Raw genomic sequence first — 21,968 nt, forward strand, 5'->3', positions numbered from 1 at the left:
CAAATCTTCATACGTTTACATTTTAAATAAATATTTGCATGAATAAATTGAAATCCTTACCTTTTATCAGGTTTTTGTTCATCATCTTTTAAATTTAGGCAGCAATCAGAAAACTTTAGTGACGCCAAGCTTACTCCTTATTCCTTTCAATAGATTTTCACTTAACATTTTACTAAAACACAACACTTTAATTATAATAAACTTATCACATTTTCAATAAAATTATTAACAGTTCTTTTTATGTTAGCAATGATTTTAAACTATATTTTTTTTTAATTTAAACAAAAATTTCACAAAATTAACTGAAAAATGGCGCTGCAACTGCAAAAGAAAGCTTCTTTTTTGCTAACTAAGCACTCACTGCGAAATAATAACACACATTTACGGTTATTTGCCTAAAGAATTGCAATTGTTAGCGATAACGGCAAGCGATTATTATTAGGTTACGTTTTAACATGTTGTTGTGGTTAACGGTTTGTGGTAGCAATTGTAGTCGTTTTAGTACTAAATAAACAGGGGTGGAGAAATGTTAAAAAATATATTAAGTACAAATATATAGAATACAGCATTTTTTATATAAAGTCGTTTGTGTTCGAACTATTAATTGAAACTAATGTTTCAGCTAAAATATACAATTAAGCATTAGAAACATTTCCCTTTCCTTTCATGCTAAAAATAAGATTTGTTAATGTTAACTCTTTTATTACATATCCAAAATTTACTTTTATACTATTATTTAATACATATCTACACTTCATTCGCTTAATTAAAAATTAATTTTGTTTTTAGTCATCCAAATTCTTATCAACTTCATATAGTTCTTCCAGCGTTACTACAGCAGTTTCCGTTTCCATTACTATCGTTTCATTTGATATTTCGGGAATTTTTTCCACAACATTTTGTTCTTGTGGTTCTTGTTGATCTTGTTGTTGTGTTTGCTGCAAATTTCTTATTTCCTTATAATGCATAACCTTATGGTCTTTAAGATCAATTGCATATTTAAATGATTCGGGACATTGGTCACAAAAATAGGTCTTTTCTCCCACATGGGTACGCAAATGTTTAACTAAATCACCACTGGCCGCATAAGCACGATCACAAAAACTGCACATATGGGGCTTTTCGCCAGTGTGAGTGATTTTATGGCGTTTCAAGTGGCGTTTGAAAACAAAGCTAAGGGAAAAAGAAAAAATGTATAGTTTCTAGTTATGTACGATAAATAAATGTTTGGTCAGACTTGGCCAAATTGTAATGCAGCTCTATAGCTCCTAATCAACCTTCTTTGTGACATTGGTGCCAATTTCACTCAAAGTTTTCTTAATTTTAGAACAAAAATTATATATTACCTCATATTGCAGTCCTCACACTTGAAAGGTCTCTCACCGGAATGCTTAAATTTATGAGCCTTCAAGGAATCTTGACGAGTAAATGCTGAACCGCATATATCACACACGTGAGGCTTAAGTTTAGTGTGTGAACTCATGTGTTTGGTTAGATTAACTTTAACGTAAAATTTCATGGGACATTCGGGACAATGGAATTTCTTCTCACCATGTCTTTGTAAATGTTGACGCAAAACATTGCCGGTTTTGAAAGCTTTGCCACAGTGGGGGCACAAGAAAGGAGATTCACCCGTATGCACGCGTACATGATCCTTTAGGGCAGTAGTATTGGGAAAACCTGTAAATTAAAAGGATTACTTTACCTTTTCTTTTAAATTTGGACTTAAAAAAGAAAACCTACTTTTCTCACATAAATCGCACTTGTGTTTCTTATAACCCATATGCTCATTAATATGATCATTCAAATGATTTTCCACCGGAAATGCTTTATCGCATATATTACACTTATAGGGCAAAACATCAGGATGTTTACAATTCATATGCCGCGTAACAGCAGCCATGGTCTTAAGGGACAAATCACACACTTGACATTTAAAGTCCCTTTCCGAATGCATTACACTATGAGCTGCCAAGGCGCGTGTTTGTTGAAATATCATGGGACAATCAGGACAGGGATAAGGACCTCCCGCTAAACTTATTTCCACACCGGTATGTTTATTGGTAACATGTGTCTTAAGTTTGCGTTCGCTAGAAAAGCGATAGTTGCAAACATCGCAAACAAATTCATTGTCCGGATCGTGTACCGATAAATGTTTAGTTAAAAGATTCTGTTTGGCAAACACCTTATTACAGTGTAGACACACCTTAGTGCCGCCACGTTTTAAGGGTACTCTACGGCTATATTTACGTTTTGGTTTAATATCTAATACCGGTTTTTTGGCCATATTTTCAAAGAAATTGCTGGAAAACAAATGTTAATTAAAAAGTGTTTTATATATCTAGCAATAAAAAAGACCTACTTATCACTGTCTTCTTTACTATCATGAGGCCAATATTCCTCAGAACTACTACCATCATCATGATGGCTACCACTTAACATTTCCACTTCCAGCTTTACAGCCTCCAATTCATGATAAGGACTCAAGACCTCAACACCACCATTTACTCTGTTCTGACTGGCATTAGAGTTTTCATCATGCGGTTCTTTTTTGAAATTATCCATTAAAATATCAGTTTCCTCTAAAATCTCCATGGGATTTACTTCGCAAGTGCCGCCCATCAAAGTGCCCTCGATTTCTTGCTCTTGCTGATTTAGGATATTCCTTAACTCCTTGTTACTGTTTAGGCAAACTTGTACAAAGTCATAGCTTTTTTGTACTTTATTCAAACACTCTTCACATATCTCCACCGGCAGTGGTATGTCATCCATGCCCAAATCAAAATTGGGTATAGCCTGATTAAGCATGTCCTCGATTTGTAAATCATCACGTATAAACTCGCGTAACTTATGCATATCCTGGGATTTTTTTAAACAGGTACGACAAATACGACCCAATAATATTGTAGTCATGATTTTTTTTACAATAGAAATTAATATAAAATAAAGAATTTGTTAAAATAATGCGCTTGTAAACAAAAGCGTACGTGAAGAATTTTTTCCACAAAGCAGCTGTTTGAACGCTATTATCGACAAATGTCAATATTAAGACATGTACGGGGAACGGTTAGCTCGAAAAAGTCAAATAAAGCCAACATGGCGTTTTTACTTTAAATAGCTGAACATGCACAATTGACATCATTCACATAGTAATGCGTTAAAAAATTTAATTTTTAAATATGTTAAAGCGACAAATATGTTTTATAATAATACGTTTAAATTAGAAAATAACATACCAAATTCAATTTTTAAATTGTTCAAGAAATGAAAACGCTCAAACCATATAGATTTGCAATTTCATAATTTCAATAAAATTTTCTTTGTTTAGTTATAAACACACAACTTTACATATAACTTAAAATAAAGTGTCAATGAAACCTTGCAGCCGTTAAAGAAGTTTGATTTTTTTAATCGTTATTTTCTTGTAAATTTTCTTTATAATGTTTAAGCTTATGATCCTTAAGTTCAATGGAATATTTGAAAGCCTCGGGGCATTGATCACAAAAATAGGTTTTTTCACCCACATGCGAACGTAAGTGTTTAACTAAATCACCACTGGAAGCATAAGCACGATCACAATAGGTGCAGGCATAAGGTTTTTCCCCAGTATGAGTGATTTTATGCCTCTTCAAGTGACGTTTAAAGGCAAAGCTAAAAATTTGTTTTGATAACAATTAAAGATTTTTCAAAATATAATTAAAACATGTTACCTTATATTACATAAATCACATAGGAAAGGTCTTTTTCCGGTATGTATAAACTTATGGGCTTTTAATGATGAAGGACGAGCAAATGTTTTATCGCAAATATTACAAACATAAGGTTTTAGTTTAGTGTGTACGCTCATATGTTCGTTCAGTTTGGATTGAACATAAAACTTCATGGGACATTCCGCACAAGAGTATTTTCTCTCACCATGTCTTAGTACATGCAAACGTAAAATATTCGCTGTTTTAAAAGATTTGCCACAGTGGGGACATAGAAATTGTTCTTTACCAGCATGATTAACTTTATGATCTCTTAGGGCCAAGCTAGTGATAAAAGCTAAAACAAATTTTATTGTTATTTAATCACCCATGAAAATTTTAGCTTGAAAACTAACTTACTCTTCTCACATAAATTACAAGTTAATTTCTTATAGCCCATATGTTCATTAATATGATATTTCAGCTGGATTTCTTCAGAAAAAGTTTGTTCACAAGTAGGGCATTTGAAATCTAACTCAGCTGGATATTTAACATCCATGTGAGTTTTTAATTCATCATAGGTTCCTTTACCATTTTGGTTTTTTCGTGGGCAATCATCAAAATAAAAGCTACATAATTTTCTATTCCGTTTTATTTTCATACAATCATGATTAGACCATTCGATTTTTTCATAAAATTTAATTGAACAGTATTCACAGACATAGTGTCCCTTATCTAAATGTCTGGCTTTAATTTTGTGTGTCCATTTTAAGTGATTTTTTAGTTTTCTTTCAGTAGAATAACGATAGCTACACAAATGGCAAGCAAATTCATAGACTGGATCGTGTACATCCAAATGTTTAGTTAAATGTGTTCTGCTGCTAAACTTTTCATTGCAATGTAGACATGTTTTGGTATTTGAACGTTTTGTAGTGGCTTTTTGGCGATAAATTCTTTTGGTTTTTTTAGTTGTTGGTGAATCTGTAATATCATTCTCACTGCTACTGCTTTAATATTAAATTTTAACATAAAAGGCCTTTAAATTAGTTTAAGATCCTACCTTTCACCATTATTTTTATCCTGAAAAGGCCTACACTCCTCCGAGCTGCTGATGTTTTTTTCCATTTGACTCTCATGTGCTTCTTCTATTTCAAGTTTTGCCTCTTCAAAGGCTTGTGCAGGATTTATAGCACTGTTACGGCTTTAATATTAAAATTTAACCTAAACAGCCTTTAAATAAGTTTAAAACCTACCTTTCGTTATCATTTTTATCTTGAAAGGGTCTATATAACTCCGAGTTGCTAATATTTTCCTTTTGACTCTCATTCAGTTGTTCCATTTCAAGTTTTATCTCTTCAAAGGCTTGTGTTGAACTTATGTCGGTAGTAACAGTAAAACTGATTACTTCTTCTAGTTCTGGTTTAAAATTAATTTCTAAAATATCCTTGGGAATGTCTTCAGTGGAGCTTTCCACATTCTCCATTTGTTGTTTCCAAATATTTTGCAATTCTTTATTGCTTTTATGATATGTTTGTACAAAATCATGGGATTTTTTTAGTTTATTAAGACACTGTTTACATATTTCTTCAGGCAACGGTAGTCCCCCAATTTTTACCACAAACTCTGGTATGGTTTGTTTAAGGATATCTTCAATTTTTTTGCCATTTTCAAATAAATCACTTAATTTTGGCATATTTTTGGAATGTTTTAAACAAGTGCGACAAACGCTAACTATTGGTAGCGATGCCATTTTTTAATTAAACTGAATTATTTATAAAAATTTTAATATTAAGATTTTATGTTTGTTTGCAAAAAAAAAAAAAAAATAATAATAAATATATCTCTTCTCCAACAGCTGTAGTTACAGTATTATCGACCATTTGCATTTTCTTATCGTAATGTACTGCAAATGGTAACCACAAAAACTTTTTACTGTTATTATAGGTACATATTAATTTATTTATGGAGAAAAATGTTTGATTATATATAAAAAAAATTTTACATAAATACATTTTTATAAGCTTTTGTACAATGATTTATTATCCTTGTCTATTATTAATGAACAACATTATCAACTGTTTACTTTTTGCAAAATACTAAAAATGGTTAGCACAAATTTATATTTATTGTCTATTTAAGTATTTTTAATTTCTAATTATAGAAAAGCATTTAATTTTTTATAGTTTGTAAAGTTTATAGAGAAGTTTTCATTATTCCTTTAAATAATAAATTCATTTTTATCAGGGTACACTAAACAGGTGTATGCATCACTACACAATACAAAATTAACATGTATTTTGTTTTTGTAATTGTATGAGCTCAATGTCAAAATAAATAAAAATACTTTTTGATGTTTGTCTTTTAAAAAAAATTCTTAATTTTATTTCAAAAAACATGCAGTGATTTTAAATGGAATTTTAAGGGATATGCATGTTTATATACTTATATTAAGCTGGATGCTATTGGTAAATATTACAAAGGAATTGGCAGAGGACTTGGCAAAAGCAAGATTTTGGAATAACTTGATTTGTGCCACTAAATTTGTATCTTTAGCTACAAAAGTTTGGCAAACAAAAGTGGGCCAGGCAACGGGCGCAATACTAAAGATTGTTGATATCTGAATTGGCCTGATTTGTGCCAATAAAGTTGTGTTGTGGCTACCAAAGTGTGGCTAAAGACAACAGAACGTGCGCAATACGGGGGATAGTTGATATCTGGAATGACCTGATTTGTGCCATTAAAGTTCTATTCTAAACGGATGAAGTTTGGCTAAAGACAGCGGACCTCACAAAGGGCGCAATGCGGAAGATGGTTGAAATGTATTTTTTGTACAAACAATATTATTATTTTACAAACTAAACATTTAAAATTTTTTATTATTAAAATTTTATTTCGTTTCAAATAAACAAACATATTTTGACAGAGAAGGTATACAAATAAGAAAACAAAAAAATTATCAGCTGTTCGATTGCATATACCTGTTTAGTGTACACTGATTTTTATATACATTTGTAAAAACTGTATTATCGATTGTTTACATCATGTACTGGAAATGATTAGCACGGTTTGTCTATTAACCAACGAAATTGAAATTTCTAAATTTATAAAAAATGGTTAATAATTGAACTCTTTTAAAGAAAACATTTTTATTTTTTAGTTTTGAGTTATTTTTTAAAGGTTTTTATTTATTGATTTTAAAATTTTTTGGAATTTCTATACATTAACTTCCAAAACAGTTTATTCTACTTTTACTTTTAAGGCCAATGACGCTTCAGTCTTTTTGGTTGCATATAACAATCATGATCATACAATTCCGATTTTTCATAAAATTTAAAGGAACAATGTTTACACACATAAGGCCATTTATCATATTGATATTTTCGCGGCCAAGCAGCAAAATAAAAGCTACACAATTTCCTATTCCCTCTTATTTTCATACATTCATGGTCAGCCCAATCTGATTTCTCATAAAAAGTAAATGAACAGTATTCACATTCATAGTATCCCTTATGTAAATTACTGGCTTTAAATTTGTGTGTTCCTATTAAGTGATATTTAAGATTTCTTTCAGTAGAAAAACGATAACTACACATATGACAAGCTAATTCATCGACAGTATCCTCGCTTGAAGTTGTTGATGAAACAGTTGTATTATTTTCACTGCTACTGCTTTAAAATTAAATTTTCATATAAAAACCATTAAAGAATTTTAAAAAATTACCTTTCGTTTTCATTTTTATATTGAAAAGGCCAATAATCATCCGAGCTGCTAGTATCTTCCGTCTGACTTTCATTTGGTTGTTCAATTTCAAGTTTTATCTCTTCAAATGCTTGTGGCGAACTTAAATCGTAGATGCTGCTTGACACTTATTGGGGTTTTCAGTTTCAACTGTAATTTCCTCAATGACTTGTGGAGTACCTACATCGAGGTTAACAGTAAAGTAGATTTCTTCGTTCAGTTCTGGTGTAAAATTAACTTCTAATATATTCTGGGTAAAGTCTTTAGGGGATCTCTTAATTTCTTGCTCCTGAAGTTTCCATAAGTTTTGCAATTCCTTATTGTTTTCTTGACACATTTGTATAAAATTGAAAGATTCTTTTAGTTTATTTAGACACGATTTACATATTTCTTCAGGCAGCTGGAGTCCCACCATTTTAAGTTCAAAACTGGGTATAGTTTGTTTAAGGATATCTTCGATTTTGGTCCCATTTTCCAATAAATTGCTTAAATTTTGCATATTTTCCGAAGGTTTTAAACATGTACGACAAACTTGAGCCATTGGAAACGACGCCATTTTTTGTTAAACTGAATTATTTACAAAAAAATTTTGTTTGCAAAAAATATTTTTTTCAGACAACAGTTATGTTGCTACCATATTATCACTGTTTACATTTAATTATCTTAATATACTGCTAATGGTTAACACAAAACCCTTTTTACTGTTTTTAATTCTATACTTTTTTTAGGTAAAACATTATCGACAGTTTACTATTTGCAAAGTCCTGAAAATGGTTAGCACAAAATCGTTTTCAATGCGTATTAAAGTATTATAAATTACTAATTATAGACAAATTATTTACTTTTTTATATTTTGTAAAGTTTAAAAATAATTTTTTTTCACTTGTGAAAACTGCATTATCGATTGTTTACATTTAAATTACCGTCGTGTACTAAAAATGGTTAACACGTTTGTAAAGTTTAAAAATAGTTTTTCTTTACACTTGTGAAAACTGCATTATCGATTGTTTACATTTAAATTACCGCCATATACTAAAAATGGTTAGCACGTTTGTCGTACTAACCCAACGAACTTGAAATTTTCTATATTTGGGAAAATTTCTTTAAATGAACTTTTTTTTAAAGAAAAAAAACTTTATTTTTTATTTCAAACTATTTCTTAAAGCTTTTATTTATTAATTTTAAAATAAAGATTATTTGTTTTAATTACCACGTATTTATTGGTATTTAAGAGTTTATTTTGCTTTTATTTTTAAAGCCGACGCTTTTGTTTTTTTGCTTTCATATAACAACCATGATCATACAAATCCGATTTTTCATAAAATTTTAATGAACAATATTTACATATAAAGGGTCCTTCATTAAATTGATTCTTTCGTGGCCAAGCATCAAAATAAAAGCTACACAATTTTCGATTTCCTTTTATTTTCATACAGTCATGATTGGCCCATTCCATTTTTTCATAAAATTTAAAGGAACAGTATTCACAGTCATAGTGTCCCTTATGTAAATTACTGGCTTTAAATTTGTGTATCCAAATTAAGTGGTTCATTAGTTTTCTTTCGGTAGAAAAACGATAGCTACACATATGACAAGCAAATTCATTCGCCAAATGTTTAGTTAATAAGGTTTTTTTAGTTGGTGGTGAAGCTGTTGTATCATTTTCACTGCTACTGCTTTAAAATTAAATTTAAAAAAAATCTTTAAATATGTAAGTTTTAAAACATACCTTTCGCTATTATTTTTATCTTGAAAAGCCCAAGAATCCTCCGAGCTGCTAGTGTCTTCGTTCTCATTTGAATTTTCAATTTCAAGTTTTGTATCTTCAGAGGCTTGTGTGGAACTTATATCAGTGCAACTACTTTCAAATTAAAATTTCAACATAAAAATCTTTATACATATGTCAAAGTTCAAACCCTACCTTTCAACACCATATTCTTCTAGAATAGGCCAAGAATATTCCGAGCTGCTATTGTCTTCCGCATCACTTTCATTTGGTTTTTCAATGTCTTTTGTGGGACCTTTATTAGAGGTTCTGGACAACTCTTCTTTTACCTTAACATCTGGAACATCCTCTGTAATGTTTTCTTGGGATCTTTCCTGCTCCTGTAGTTTCCAGATATTTTCCAATTCCTTATTGCTGTTTTGGCATATTTGTACAAAATCATAGGATTTTTTTAATTTATTAAGACAAGTTTTACATATTTCTTCAGGCTGCGGCATGCCCTGCACTTTTAGTTCGAAATTGGGTATAGTTTGTTTAAGGATATCTTCGATTTTCGTCCCATTTTCCAATAAATTGCTTAATTTTTGCATATTTCTGGGATGTTTTAAACAAGTGCGACAAACACGACCAAATGGATGCGACGCCATTTTCAGTTAAACTGAATTATTATAAAAAAAAAATTTTGTTTGAAAAAAATAGAATAGATTTTTTTCTACCAACAAATACTGGTTACAGTATTATCACTGTTAACATTTAAATAATTTTAATGTACTGCAAATGGTTAACACTATACTCTATATCATTGTTTTCATATTAATCATGATACAACCATATGATATTATGATATTAATTATATTGCTTTTTATAGAGAAAAATTGATAATTTTACATAAAAAATATATTTTAATATTAATTAAGGCTTATGGAATTTTTTTACTTGCAATTGTGTTACATAAGATATTAATTTCTTGTAAACTTTTTGAACACGGCATTATCTTTTTTGTCTATTACAAATACTGGTGTTAGTGTTAACACAAAACAGTTAAAAACACATTACTGATTCTTTATGTTAAATCACAGCAATAAAATGATAAGCACAAGATGCTTTTATTTAATTTAATTAGTGTTAATTTTAGAAAATCTCAAAACTTCAAAATATGAACATTTGTTTACAAATTTGTGATAACGCTATTATCGACTGTTTACATTTAAATTAACGACATGTACTGAAAATGGTTAGCTTGTTTACAACAAACTTAAATTTGCCAAAAATTTTGTTTTTCACAATTCTATTTAAATATATAAATTTTTAGCAGAAAAACTACTACTTTTGTTTAATCAGTATTTAATATTATTAAGTAAAGGTCTTTATAATTAATAATATATTTTTTTTATTCTAAAATAAAAATCCTTTTTTATAAGCCTGTAGAGTATGTGTATGTTTTGTTATAATATATCCTTAAATGTAAATAGTTATTATAATATATAATAAATAATATATATTTTTTATACATTAACTTCCATAACAGTTTGTTCTTCTTTCGTTTTTAAGGCAGTCGCTTCATCTTTAGCCTTTTGTTCGGCCTCCTTTTGTAGACGATAATGTTCCCATTCATGATTTCTTAAGTCCGCTTGATATTTATACGCAGCCGGACACTGGGTACACATATAGGTATTCTCTCCTACATGGGTGCGTAAATGTTTATTTAAATCATTACTCTGGGCATAGGCTTTTTCGCAAAATTTACATTTGTAGGGTTTTTCACCGGTATGAGTGCGTAAGTGACGATTTAAATTCATTAAACGGGGGAAGCTAGAGAAAGAAAAATATTCCAAATGAAAACAACTATTTTGTTTATCGAAAAAAATGTCATGAAAACTTACGCCATGGGACATTGGTCACATTTATAGCGTTTTTCTCCCGTATGTAAAATTTGATGCTGATGTAAAGTATCCACTCGAGAAAATCTGGCGCCACAAGTCTGACAAACATGATTTTTACCCTCTTGATGAGACATTAAATGTATATAACGATCCGAGGGACATTTGAAACGTTTGGGACAGTGAGGACATGTATAGGGCTTATCATCACCATGACGTTGCATATGCTGGCGCAAATTACTGGGTCTATAGAATTTCTTGCCACACAAGGTGCACAAATAATTCAAATCTCCAGTGTGTATGCGCATATGCTGTTTCATGGCAAACTTAAATGAAAATGCTGAAAATTTTTAGAAAATTAATGAAAAATTGAAATTTAAAAAAAAACTTTGCTCTTACATTTATCACAAAGATCACATTTAAAGTTTTTAATACCCATATGACGATTTGTGTGTATTTTCAAATGTTCCTCGACCACAAATGTCTTATCGCATTTGTCACACTTGAAAGGTTTAATTTCGGGATGTTTCTTACTCATATGTTGAGCCAAACCGCCCACATTTGAATAGGCCGATGGACAATAACTGCAAACGTGTGTCTTTTCTACATTTTCCGGTTTGGTCTCGGCCACTTTGGGATTAGGATTATCCTCCGGGTGATGTTTTTGCATGTGTTTCTGCAGCATGTGCGGATACTTGAAACGATCCCAACACAAAACACATATAAAACGATGGGCTTCGGTGTGTTTTTTCATATGCCTAGCAAGTTGCTTTTCAAATCTGAATGAAGCAAAACATTCCTTACATTTGTATTGATTTTCTAAGGGCTCTGGTTTAGCCTTGGCTGCAGTTTTTTCTTTCTCTGCATAATCAGAGTCGCTATCATCTGAGGATTCGCCTTGATCATTCCAATTATCATTGTCTTGATCCATATCAACTTCTTCGGGTTTGAATTCCTCATCACCATCCTCTTCATCGGAGACTTTACTTTTGTCTAAAGTCTTTTTCTCTGTTTTGTTTTTCTTGTCTTTATGTTTGCTACTCATGTGTTTTTTCAACATGTTTTCTGTGCTAAAAGTCTTGTTACAAACTTCACATTTATGTCCTTCATTATCTTCATCACTGCAACGATGTTTTGTCTGCTGATAACTATATTTGAAATAGCTATTGCACTTGGAACAATGGTAAGGAGTCTTTTTCTCACTTTTTAAGGATTTTTGTTTCTTTTTATTATTTTCCTTGGAGACGTCACTGTATAAAAGGAAAATGTAGGAAAACTTTTAATTTTCTAAAAAAAAATCTCCACCTACCTTTCATTATCACTTTCTGTTTTCTTTAAAGTACTTAGAGGTACATCGTCATCATCCTCATCGTCCTCATCCTCGCTATCACTTTTACCCACCATTGGACATTTGTCTTTTTTACAGCTTTTTGAATGTTTTGCCAACAGGGATTTACTTTTAAAACGTTGTGTACACTTTTGACAATCAAAGGGATGCGTTGACTCATGTTTACGACGATGACGTTTTAATTGAGAATGTTTTGCAAATGATTCCTTACATTCTAAGCAGGAAAAGCGAGTAGCGCCTAGTCGGCCGGAAGATGAAGAACTTGATTTTAACGAAGTATCTTGACAGGCCCTAGAAATATTTTATATAGTTCAAATAATTTACATTATATTCTTACAATAAAAACTTACAATTCATCCCTATCCGGAGCCTCATCTGTATCATTTTCCCATTTCTGACCATTTTCCACATTTTCAAAATCTTCTAACATTTCAACATTATCAAATTTTTGCTCCTCCCCCTCCACCATATCATATTCCACCTTAATGGGATCTGGTTCATCTTCTTCATTCTCTGCTTCTCCTGTTAAGGACTGCTGCTTAACCTCTGCCTTTTGCGACTGTTCCCATATTTTTTGCATTTGTTCATTGGTGTTCATGCACAGCTGTTGGAATCTATAGGCGATCTGTAAATGCTCCATGCATAAATCACAAATTTCTTGAGGCACTGGAAATTCGATGTTGGCATGTATGCCGGAGACAGTTTTCGTCAACATTTCATTCATGGTTAGACACTCTTCGGTGCTGTCATTTAAACTATGCAAATTATTCGATTTACACATACACACTCGACACACCCGTCCATATATTTCGATTATTAACATAATTAGTAAGACTTTGTGTTGGAAATTTTGTGTAAATTTTGCGTTTAAAAACTAATTAATTATAGAAATTACTATAAATGTTTGTAATTTTTCTCTACCCTTAAGATATGTAAACAATAGTAAACTGTTTTATCGACAATAATGCCAAACTTTTTGTTGTCATCGCGAGTGTCATTCATCAGATAAGACAGGGTTACCGGATAATTTATTTAAGAGGAAATTGTGGGAGAATATAAGAAATCCCTTTTTTAAGTAAACATTTTAAAAATTTTAATTAGAAAATGTATAAAATTGTTTATTTTGAAGATTAAATTTCAAATAGAAATATTATTTTTGTAATAAAAATTTTACAATTTCGAGTAAAATAGAAATGTTAACTTGGCATAGAAAATTTCAATTTTTAAACATAAACATTTTCATTTTTGAATAAAAATTTTCTTCTCGAACTAAAAATTTTTAATTTCCTAGAAAATTTGTTGTAGAAATTTACAATTTTAACAAGAAAGTTCCAATTTTGAATAAAAATTTGAAAAAAAAAAAACTATTTTGGAATACAATTTTTAAATTTTCATAGGAATTTTCAATTTAGTATAAAAATGTCTGATTTCAGATGGAAATTTCTAATTGTTTATAAACTATTTAATCTAAAACAAAAGTTCAATAACCCAACAAAAGATTAATATTTAAACTATAAACTACAAATCAAACTAAACACTTTTATAAGAAGATAAGCTTGAAATTGCTGATTTAACGCAATTTTCTTTAGCAACTAATCATGAATTATTTCTATAAAAAGCCCAACAATTTCTATAACCAATATGTAGTAACAACTCTACGTTCAAAAGAAAAAGTCAACTACTAAAAATGAAATTATTCGTTATACTAATTTTGGCTCTTGCGGCTCAGGTAACTTTCCACGAAATTAATTTTTCTTTATAAGAAAATTTAAGTTTTTTTTATTTTATTAGGGCTATGCCAACTATTTGGATTCCTCGGAAGAAGATAGCAGACAATCATCTTTTTCTCATCATTATCAATGGCAATCTTCGGTGGCCTCTTTGCCCGGCGCCAGTTCGTTTAAAACTAAAGTTACACATCGTATAAAGAATTCGGATGTTTTGTCCGATATGGCTCACTTGAAAACTAGACTTTTCAAATTGGCCGAAGAAAAATTGGAAAAATGCTTAAAACCAAATGGCCGTGAACTGGATAAACATTGTGTGGGTCGTGCCACTGGACAAGTTATGCAATTGATTGCTTCTGCTGAAAATTCCGAACGTCATACTGCCAATAGTGCTCATAGAAGACATTCCAGCAAGGATTATTAAGTTAAAGTTATGGGAAATGAAAAGATTTGAACTTGAATAATGGATTTTGCTAATAAATTTTCATTTGGAGATAATTTTTATATAATTTTTTAATAAAGTTGTGTTTTCAAAGTAAAATAGCGTCATGTTTTAAATTTATATAGAGTATCAAGTAGACAGACTAGACTGTATGATAGACTATAGACTAGAATATAGACTTGATAATAGACTAGACTATAAAGTAGACTAGACTATATACAAGACTGTATAATTGACAATAGGCTAGATTATAGACTAGACTGTAGATTAGACTAGACTATAGACTGGAATATAGACTTGACTATAGACTAGACCATAGACTAGACTTTGCACTACAGTTTTTTAAGATTCATTTGGAAAGACGTTTTTCCGCCATTTGTCATTTTATATTGAGAACAGTAATTAATTGCATTTTTATATTTAGTTTAAAGAAAAACTTTTGAATATATCAGTTATCTACCAGATATTCTAATCACTCACTTACCAAAAAACTTAGTAGTACCTTTAGTAGATCCGTTTATTTTAAATATTTCTTCTTCTAACTAGAAACATTCTGCTCTACATTATCATCTACTTTTGATGCAGCTTTTGCTTCAGCTATTTCTTTTCTATGTACACGTGTGGCATGTTTATTACGATCATTACTTTGGCGGAAAGTTTTCTCACAATATGGACAGCTATAAGGCTTTTCGCCAGTATGTATTCTTTTATGAACATGCAGATTAGATGAAATATTAAAGCTGAAATTAAAAAAAAAAGAGAAAATTACAAAAACTTTGTATATGTATAGGTTTTAAATTTTAATACCTTTTATCACACTGATCACATTTATAGGGTCTTTCACCGGTATGTATTAGCTTATGACTTGCCAAAGATGAAGAGGTGGATAAACTAGCACCGCAAATATTACACACATAACGTCTGCCATTATGTTTATACATATGAGAAATCTGATCGGGTAGACATTTAAAACTTTTGGGACATAAGGAACATTTAAATGTTTTTTCAGTGCCATGTCTTAGGGTATGTTGTTTTAAACTACCCGCACGATTAAAACTTTTGCCACATATCGTACACAAATGAGGTGTCTCATTCGAATGACAGATTAAATGTTGATTTAAAGTACCGGTCGAATCAAAAGCTGAAAGTTAAAAGTTAAAATTAAAGAAAATTTTGAATTGATTAGGCATTTAAAGAAAAAGTTACCTTTATTGCATTGAGGACATTTAAACGCTTTTACACCTAAATGACGATCAACATGCTTTTTGTAGTTTTCCTTCGAATCAAAACCTTTATAACATTTATCACAATTGTACTGATATGTTTTTATATGTGCTTTAGTTCTGTGTGAGGCTAGACCTTGTGATGTCCTAAATACATGTTTACATATTTTACATTGATTTTTTATTACTGGAGTTTTTAGCTCTATCAGTAGATTTTCTTCAATTCTGAAAAAAAAAGATTCTTAGTGACGTTACAATTTATGTTACTTTTAGCTTTTTTTCACTTACTCGCTTTTATTTAGTTCCAATATATCATTTAAAGAATCTTCTTCAGGTTCCTGTTGTTCAACTACTTCCTTATTTTCATTTAAATTAAGCAAAGTAACTTCGTCATTGCTAAAATGTTCAGCTTCCTGATTAGTAGCGTTCAAGAATTGGCATTATTTCAAGTTTTTCAATTACCTGTCTTTGTTAAGTTCCAATATCTCATTAAAAGAGTCTTCTCTTATATGCTGTGTTTCAACTACTTCCCTGTTATCGCTTACAGTTATCAAAGTACCATTATCATTGCTAAACGATTCATTTTCCTGCGGCTTATGTTCCCCAGCTTTCGGTTTTGTAACATCTTGCTGTTGTAATTCTTTAAAAGGATTTTCCAACCATAAATCTTCATCATCACTTTCATCAGATTGTATATCCTTATGTATACGTTTTCTATGCATTTTCATATCACATGCCAGACTAAAGGTTCTACTACAATATTTACATTTAAAGGGTTTTTCACCAGTATGCGCTCTCTGGTGATGTTGCTTTAAAATACCCTTACGTCGAAAACTTTTGCCACAAATTTTACAAGGAAATTGTGAGTCTTCAGAATGGGTAATTAAATGCTGGTTATAGCAATATCTGTTTTCGAAAGCTAGAGAAATATAAAAGAAGTCATAAATTTTCCATTCCAGTTTTAAACTAGTCTAAAGTGCATACTATAGGCTACAATTTAGTCTAGAGACTACACTATTATATACTTGTTTCAATATTTTACTTACTTTTTTCACATTGATTGCACTTAAAAGGTTTTATGCCCAAATGAAGATTATAATGTTTGATATAGAATTCTTCGGCATCAAAACCTTTGTCACATTTATCACAATTATATAAATGAGTTTTTAAATGTTTCTTCTTATAATGTACACTTAAGCCATGAGAATTTTTAAATATTCTTTTACATTCTTTACATTGATTTGATTCCGATGAGTTAGTTCTGTCATTATTAAGTTCTTGTATACGAAAACATTGAGATCTAAAAAAAATTTGGAAAATATTACGAAAAAACCGAAAATAATGTTATAAATTTTCACTTACTCCTTTACTTGATTTTCCAATTTGTTACTTATTCTATTTACTTCAAGAGGGTTGTCTTGTTCCTGTTTATCTTCACATGGAGAACCCATAGTGTCATCATCATTCTCACTGTGTACTTGCTGTTCTAAAAGTTCATTATCCTTAGCTTCCTGTTTGAATTCTATTTGAGATCCTTCCTCTTTAGAAACATTTTCCAAACCCACATTTTCATTAGCTTTACTTAATGCTTCGTTTGTATTTATATCCTGTGTTTGTTTCGCTCCTGTATGTAGTAGTTTATGCGTTGCCATAGCTGTTAAGGAGGCTAACCTTACACCACAAAGATTACACTGATTACGTTTTTTCTTATGTATATACATGTGTTTTAACTGATCTGGCAGACATTTAAAACTTTTCGAACATATAGAACATTTAAATGGTTTTACATTGCCATGTCTTAGTATATGTTGTTTTAAAGAACCCGAACGATTAAAACTTTTGCCGCAAATAGTACATAGATATGGAGTCTCTTGGGAGTGGGAAATTAAATGTTGATTTAGCGTGCTATTTGCATCAAAGACTAAAACAAAGTTTAAAAAGTTAGGAAAGCTTAGGAGAAACCAAAACTTAGTTTTCATACCTTTATCACATTTGGGACATTTAAAAGCTTTTATACCCAAATGGCGATTACAATGTTTAGTGTATTGTTCCTGAGAATCGAAACCTCTATAACATTTTTTACAATTATATAAATATTTCCTTATATGTACTCTAGTTTTGTGAGAAGTTAAACCCTGATGAGTTTTAAAGATTTGTTTACACTTTTTACATTGTAGCGAAGCAGTTTCATAAGGTGGTAGGGAATCAGTTATTAGTTTGTTTTCACTTTCGCTGAAATTTTTTATTTTATAAATATTTATCTCAAAAACTTTTTAAATAAAACAAAAATTAGTTTTACACTTACCCACTTTCATTATCTTCTAAATAATCCTGTGAACTATCTTCCTGCTTATCATCATTTGGATAAAATGGCATTTCTAAATCCTCTTCATTTTCGGGTTTAGAATCTAGGGCGAATTCCTCAAATTGTATTTTATTATCATGAAAAGATTCCATTGAATCTTCATTATCTTCTTGTAGCAACTCCTGCTTATATATATCTTCAAAATTTTCTTTTTTTGCCACATCTTCAGTATTTTCCTCTAATTTATATAAATTTTGTATGGCGTCTAAACATTGCTTTTGAAAGTTGTATGAAATAACAAGTTTGTCCAAACATGTTGCACATATCCATTCGGGCAGTGTCAATTCTTGATTTTCCAGCAGTACGGGCACAATTTTATAGATTATTTCCAATATTTTAAGATTATCTTGGAGAGTATCCTGTAGATTACTTGCCTCATTTGTGGTACCCAGACAAGTTAAACAGGTTTTTGTTATACAATCCATAATTGTAATAAAGTAATTAATATAATTCCTTTTCACTTTAGTTAATTAAAACTAGAAACATTTTAATCACATCTAATTCCATAGAAGAAGCTAAACCAAGCTCTGTGGACCATCTAACTAAACGAAATGTCTATAGCTGTTAAAGAAATAAAAATAATTATACTTTTTTAATATTTCTCGCTAGAGAAATGATTAAATAGTTAAATAAATATATTAAAAACTAATAAACCTTTTCTTTTCTGGCAGAAAATTAATAAAATTGTTAAATATATACGAAGAATTGTAAAAAATCCAATGTAAACAAAAATATTAAACAAATAAAAATACTGCCTTATCGTTAAACATATGTCAATAATGTTAAGCATTCACAATCGTTATTATTGTGTAGACAAAAAAGTAAACAAATACTTGTTTTCATTTTAAATATCCGCTAAAATGACAAAAATATAATATTTAAAATCTATACTTGTAACATAATACATAAGGCAATAAAATAAATAAAAAAAATTATTTTTAGCTTTGATTTTATAAAAATAATGTGAAAAAGGCATAGTAAATAAAACACTGTCTTATCGTTGAACATGTTTTGTAATAACATTCATTCACAATAGTTATGTCAGCATATAAAAGTAAACAAATTTTGTTTACATGTACATATTTTCAAAAAAATTATGAAAATTTTAAATATTAATACATTAATAATTAAATGTGTATTATTGTTTATATTTATATTACTGTTTTTTTATAATAACTTTAATAATAAATTGCAAATTTTATAATTATTTCTTAATTTTAATTATGTTGCAGCATCTTTTTGTTGTTCTTGTTCTAGGTTAGCTTTTTCCGCTTCCGCCTTTTTAAAATGTTCAATTTTATGTTTTTTTAATTCGCCATAAAATTTAAACGACATAGGACATTGTTCACACATATAGGTATTCTCACCGATATGTGTTCTCAAGTGTTTTGTTAAGTCGCCACTTTGGGCATAGGCCCTTTCACAATATTTACATTTGTAGGGTTTCTCCCCAGTATGGGTACGCATGTGACGTAGCATAGAATTACGTACTGAGAAACTGTAAAATTATCATTCCATAGAACGAATTTAATTCCATTATAATTTAAGAAAAACTTTTAAAATTACTTACGTCATACTGCACTGATTGCACTTAAACGAACGCAGTCCGGAATGTGATATTTTGTGATTGATTAGGGAATATGATCGGGTAAAACGTGCCCCACAAGTATCGCAGACATGTGGCTTAACCTTTAAATGCGTTGACATATGCTTCTTTATATCCGATCTACAATTAAAACGCATGGGACATTCGGGACATTGATGTTTCTTCAATCCCAAATGTCGTTCCATATGCTGATGCAAACAACTGTTACTGCTAAATGTTTTACCACATTTCGGACATAGATACGGATTTTCACTGCTATGTATACGCATGTGCTCCCTTAAAACTGCATTATTGGGAAATTCTCTTTCACATACCAAACATATTAGATTTTCCTGGTCTTTGTGCCGTTTTATGTGTTCCTCTAGATGGGCGCGTACAACAAATGTCTTTTCACATTCGTCACATTTAAGTTGCTCCACCTCAGGATGTTTGGTGATTATGTGAACTGTTAGAGTTTTTACGGAGGTAAAGTTGTGCTGGCATACCATGCAGGGATAATCCTTTCTTTTGCGTTTGTGCTCTAGCAGATGAACGGCAAGGGTGTTTTGATTACGGCAACGTCTAGGACATTCCGGACATTTAATGCCTTTAGGGGTGGGTGTGTCTAATTGACCCGATTCTTTTTTGTGCTTAAACATGTGAATCTTTAAAATATTAAGACTGGCAAAACGATATGTACAAACTTTACATTCATGAGGGCGCTCGGCGGCATGCACCCTATTGTGACGTCTTAGACAATAAGGACGTTTGAATACTTTGTCGCATTTATCACAAGCATAAATTAGTTTGTTTATTTTACTACTATTAGGTCTAAAAAAAAAACAAAATATTAGAAAATAATAAGTTTTTTTATAAAAAAAAAACTACTTTTCTTCATCCTCATTGCTGCTATCTGCAGAATTGTTATTTGTTGTATATTTTCCTTTTGTTTTATCAAATAACTTCTCTTCTAAATGGTCTCTGACAAAAACATGAAAAAAATTTATATAATTAATATATTTTTATTTAAAATACATTTTGCTTACAATTCATCATCTTGAGAATCCTCTTCCTCCGTTTCCGTTTCATGTTCATCCTTAACTATAGAACTATCAACCTTTTCCAAATCCTCTTCTTTCAAAGACTGCTTAACTTTATCGCTTTTAGCACTTTTTGTCTTAATCTTTCTTTTATGTATTCTGCAGTGAGCTGCTAAGGAGGTTGGTTTTTCAAACGCTTTAGGACATTGATAACATTTATATATTAAGGAGATTTTGTTATTTTGAACATCTTCTTTATCAAAATTTTTATGTTTTAAATTATGTTCCTTCAAACGTTTAAAACTGCTGAAACCCTTGGCACACTGCAGGCAAGTAAACTTGCCCTTAAGCTGCTTCAATTTTCTGAGTCTAAACATTTTCGTTTTAGTTAAAATGTATTAAATTATATGTATTTAAAGAAATAAACTTACTTTTTTAAATTGTCCACCTTTAAGGAAGATTTTTTCATATATTTTTCTTTTAACAAAGATAATTTATCATTGCTACCAATAAAACATAACATAATTAATAATGGAATTAAAGTCCAATTATTGAATATTTTCCTACATACCTATTTTCCAGAATCTCCTGCTTAACACTTATTCGATCCGCCTCAGCTTCACCTTGATAAAATGGTCTATCGGGATCTTCTTTAAAATCCATAGGAATTTCATCAAATGGATACATGTTGGTGGTGAGATTGCAAACATTTTGTTGATCCTGTTTTAAACAACTGACCGATTCCAAACATTGTTGATGAAACTTATAAGCTAAAACCAATTTATCCAAACAATCAATACATATCCATTGTGTGAGTGTTAAGATTTGATTTTCCAATAGGGGTGGCACAATTTTAAACAGTATTTCCAAAATTGTTAAGTTTTCCAAAAGTATCCCATTGAGGTTGTGTGCCTCATCGGTATTACAAAGACAGGTGAGACAGGTTTTAGGCGAAGACTCCATGATGAAGGAAAATTATCTTAAAAAACTAAACACATCTGTAAAAAACTAAAGCAATAACTTTTTACTTAGAAAAATAGTAAATAAATAAACGAATCTTTTCCTATATTTACCAGCCTTTTATTTACTAAATGGCATTTTAATTTCTCCAATTGAAAATAATAAAATTTTATTGTGTCAAACACAAAATGTAAACAAACACTCTTTTATCGACCTATAACCATTATTTATATACATATCATATATA

At 30.3% G+C, this 21,968-nt stretch overlaps 5 protein-coding genes across 7 annotated transcripts; 1 reads left to right on the top strand and 4 right to left on the bottom strand.

The window, feature by feature from the left end:
- Positions 1-681: 681 nt before the first annotated feature.
- On the bottom strand, positions 682-3,043 carry LOC119606993 (gastrula zinc finger protein XlCGF57.1-like). Its single transcript, XM_037960678.1, has 4 exons — positions 2,363-3,043; positions 1,744-2,303; positions 1,347-1,680; positions 682-1,173 (listed from the first exon to the last, which is right to left on the bottom strand). Exons 1-4 carry the CDS (start codon positions 2,911-2,913, stop codon positions 786-788), a joined length of 1,833 nt encoding a protein of 610 aa, XP_037816606.1. The 5' UTR covers positions 2,914-3,043; the 3' UTR covers positions 682-785.
- A 241-nt stretch (positions 3,044-3,284) lies between these two features.
- Positions 3,285-13,333, bottom strand: LOC119607004 (zinc finger protein 91-like). Its single transcript, XM_037960697.1, has 15 exons — positions 12,730-13,333; positions 12,341-12,670; positions 11,431-12,281; positions 11,035-11,371; positions 10,658-10,963; positions 9,347-9,565; positions 9,155-9,283; positions 8,860-9,101; positions 7,554-7,956; positions 7,207-7,355; positions 4,940-5,438; positions 4,747-4,887; positions 4,107-4,693; positions 3,711-4,044; positions 3,285-3,651 (listed from the first exon to the last, which is right to left on the bottom strand). Exons 1-15 carry the CDS (start codon positions 13,200-13,202, stop codon positions 3,408-3,410), a joined length of 5,244 nt encoding a protein of 1,747 aa, XP_037816625.1. The 5' UTR covers positions 13,203-13,333; the 3' UTR covers positions 3,285-3,407.
- On the bottom strand, positions 8,652-9,874 carry LOC119606994. 3 transcript variants are annotated; one of them, XM_037960680.1, is made up of 3 exons: positions 9,347-9,874; positions 9,155-9,283; positions 8,652-9,101 (listed from the first exon to the last, which is right to left on the bottom strand). In XM_037960680.1, exons 1-3 carry the CDS (start codon positions 9,796-9,798, stop codon positions 8,678-8,680), a joined length of 1,005 nt encoding a protein of 334 aa, XP_037816608.1. In that variant the 5' UTR covers positions 9,799-9,874; the 3' UTR covers positions 8,652-8,677. The 3 variants fall into 3 exon arrangements, with proteins under 3 accessions (XP_037816608.1, XP_037816609.1, XP_037816607.1); XM_037960681.1 differs by having other exon boundaries at positions 8,652-9,098; positions 9,155-9,286; XM_037960679.1 differs by having other exon boundaries at positions 9,155-9,286.
- Positions 13,334-13,871: 538 nt separating the features above from the next.
- Positions 13,872-14,602, top strand: LOC119607003. The gene is made up of 2 exons (XM_037960696.1): positions 13,872-14,108; positions 14,171-14,602. Exons 1-2 carry the CDS (start codon positions 14,067-14,069, stop codon positions 14,528-14,530), a joined length of 402 nt encoding a protein of 133 aa, XP_037816624.1. The 5' UTR covers positions 13,872-14,066; the 3' UTR covers positions 14,531-14,602.
- A 392-nt stretch (positions 14,603-14,994) lies between these two features.
- Positions 14,995-21,938, bottom strand: LOC119607005 (zinc finger protein 62 homolog). The gene is made up of 16 exons (XM_037960698.1): positions 21,835-21,938; positions 21,333-21,769; positions 21,193-21,264; positions 20,768-21,130; positions 20,610-20,702; positions 19,707-20,552; positions 19,362-19,634; positions 18,077-18,607; positions 17,753-18,003; positions 17,134-17,692; positions 16,818-17,071; positions 16,234-16,690; positions 16,060-16,167; positions 15,755-15,996; positions 15,356-15,689; positions 14,995-15,288 (listed from the first exon to the last, which is right to left on the bottom strand). The coding sequence occupies exons 2-16, from the start codon at positions 21,722-21,724 to the stop codon at positions 15,087-15,089; spliced, it is 4,977 nt and encodes a 1,658-aa protein (XP_037816626.1). The 5' UTR covers positions 21,725-21,769; positions 21,835-21,938; the 3' UTR covers positions 14,995-15,086.
- Positions 21,939-21,968: the final 30 nt, after the last annotated feature.

This window comes from Lucilia sericata, unplaced genomic scaffold (genome assembly GCF_015586225.1).
Source record: "Lucilia sericata isolate MDLA Ls3-8-SP2 unplaced genomic scaffold, ASM1558622v1 Contig000644F_arrow, whole genome shotgun sequence".
Classification (NCBI taxonomy): Eukaryota; Metazoa; Arthropoda; class Insecta; order Diptera; family Calliphoridae; genus Lucilia; species Lucilia sericata.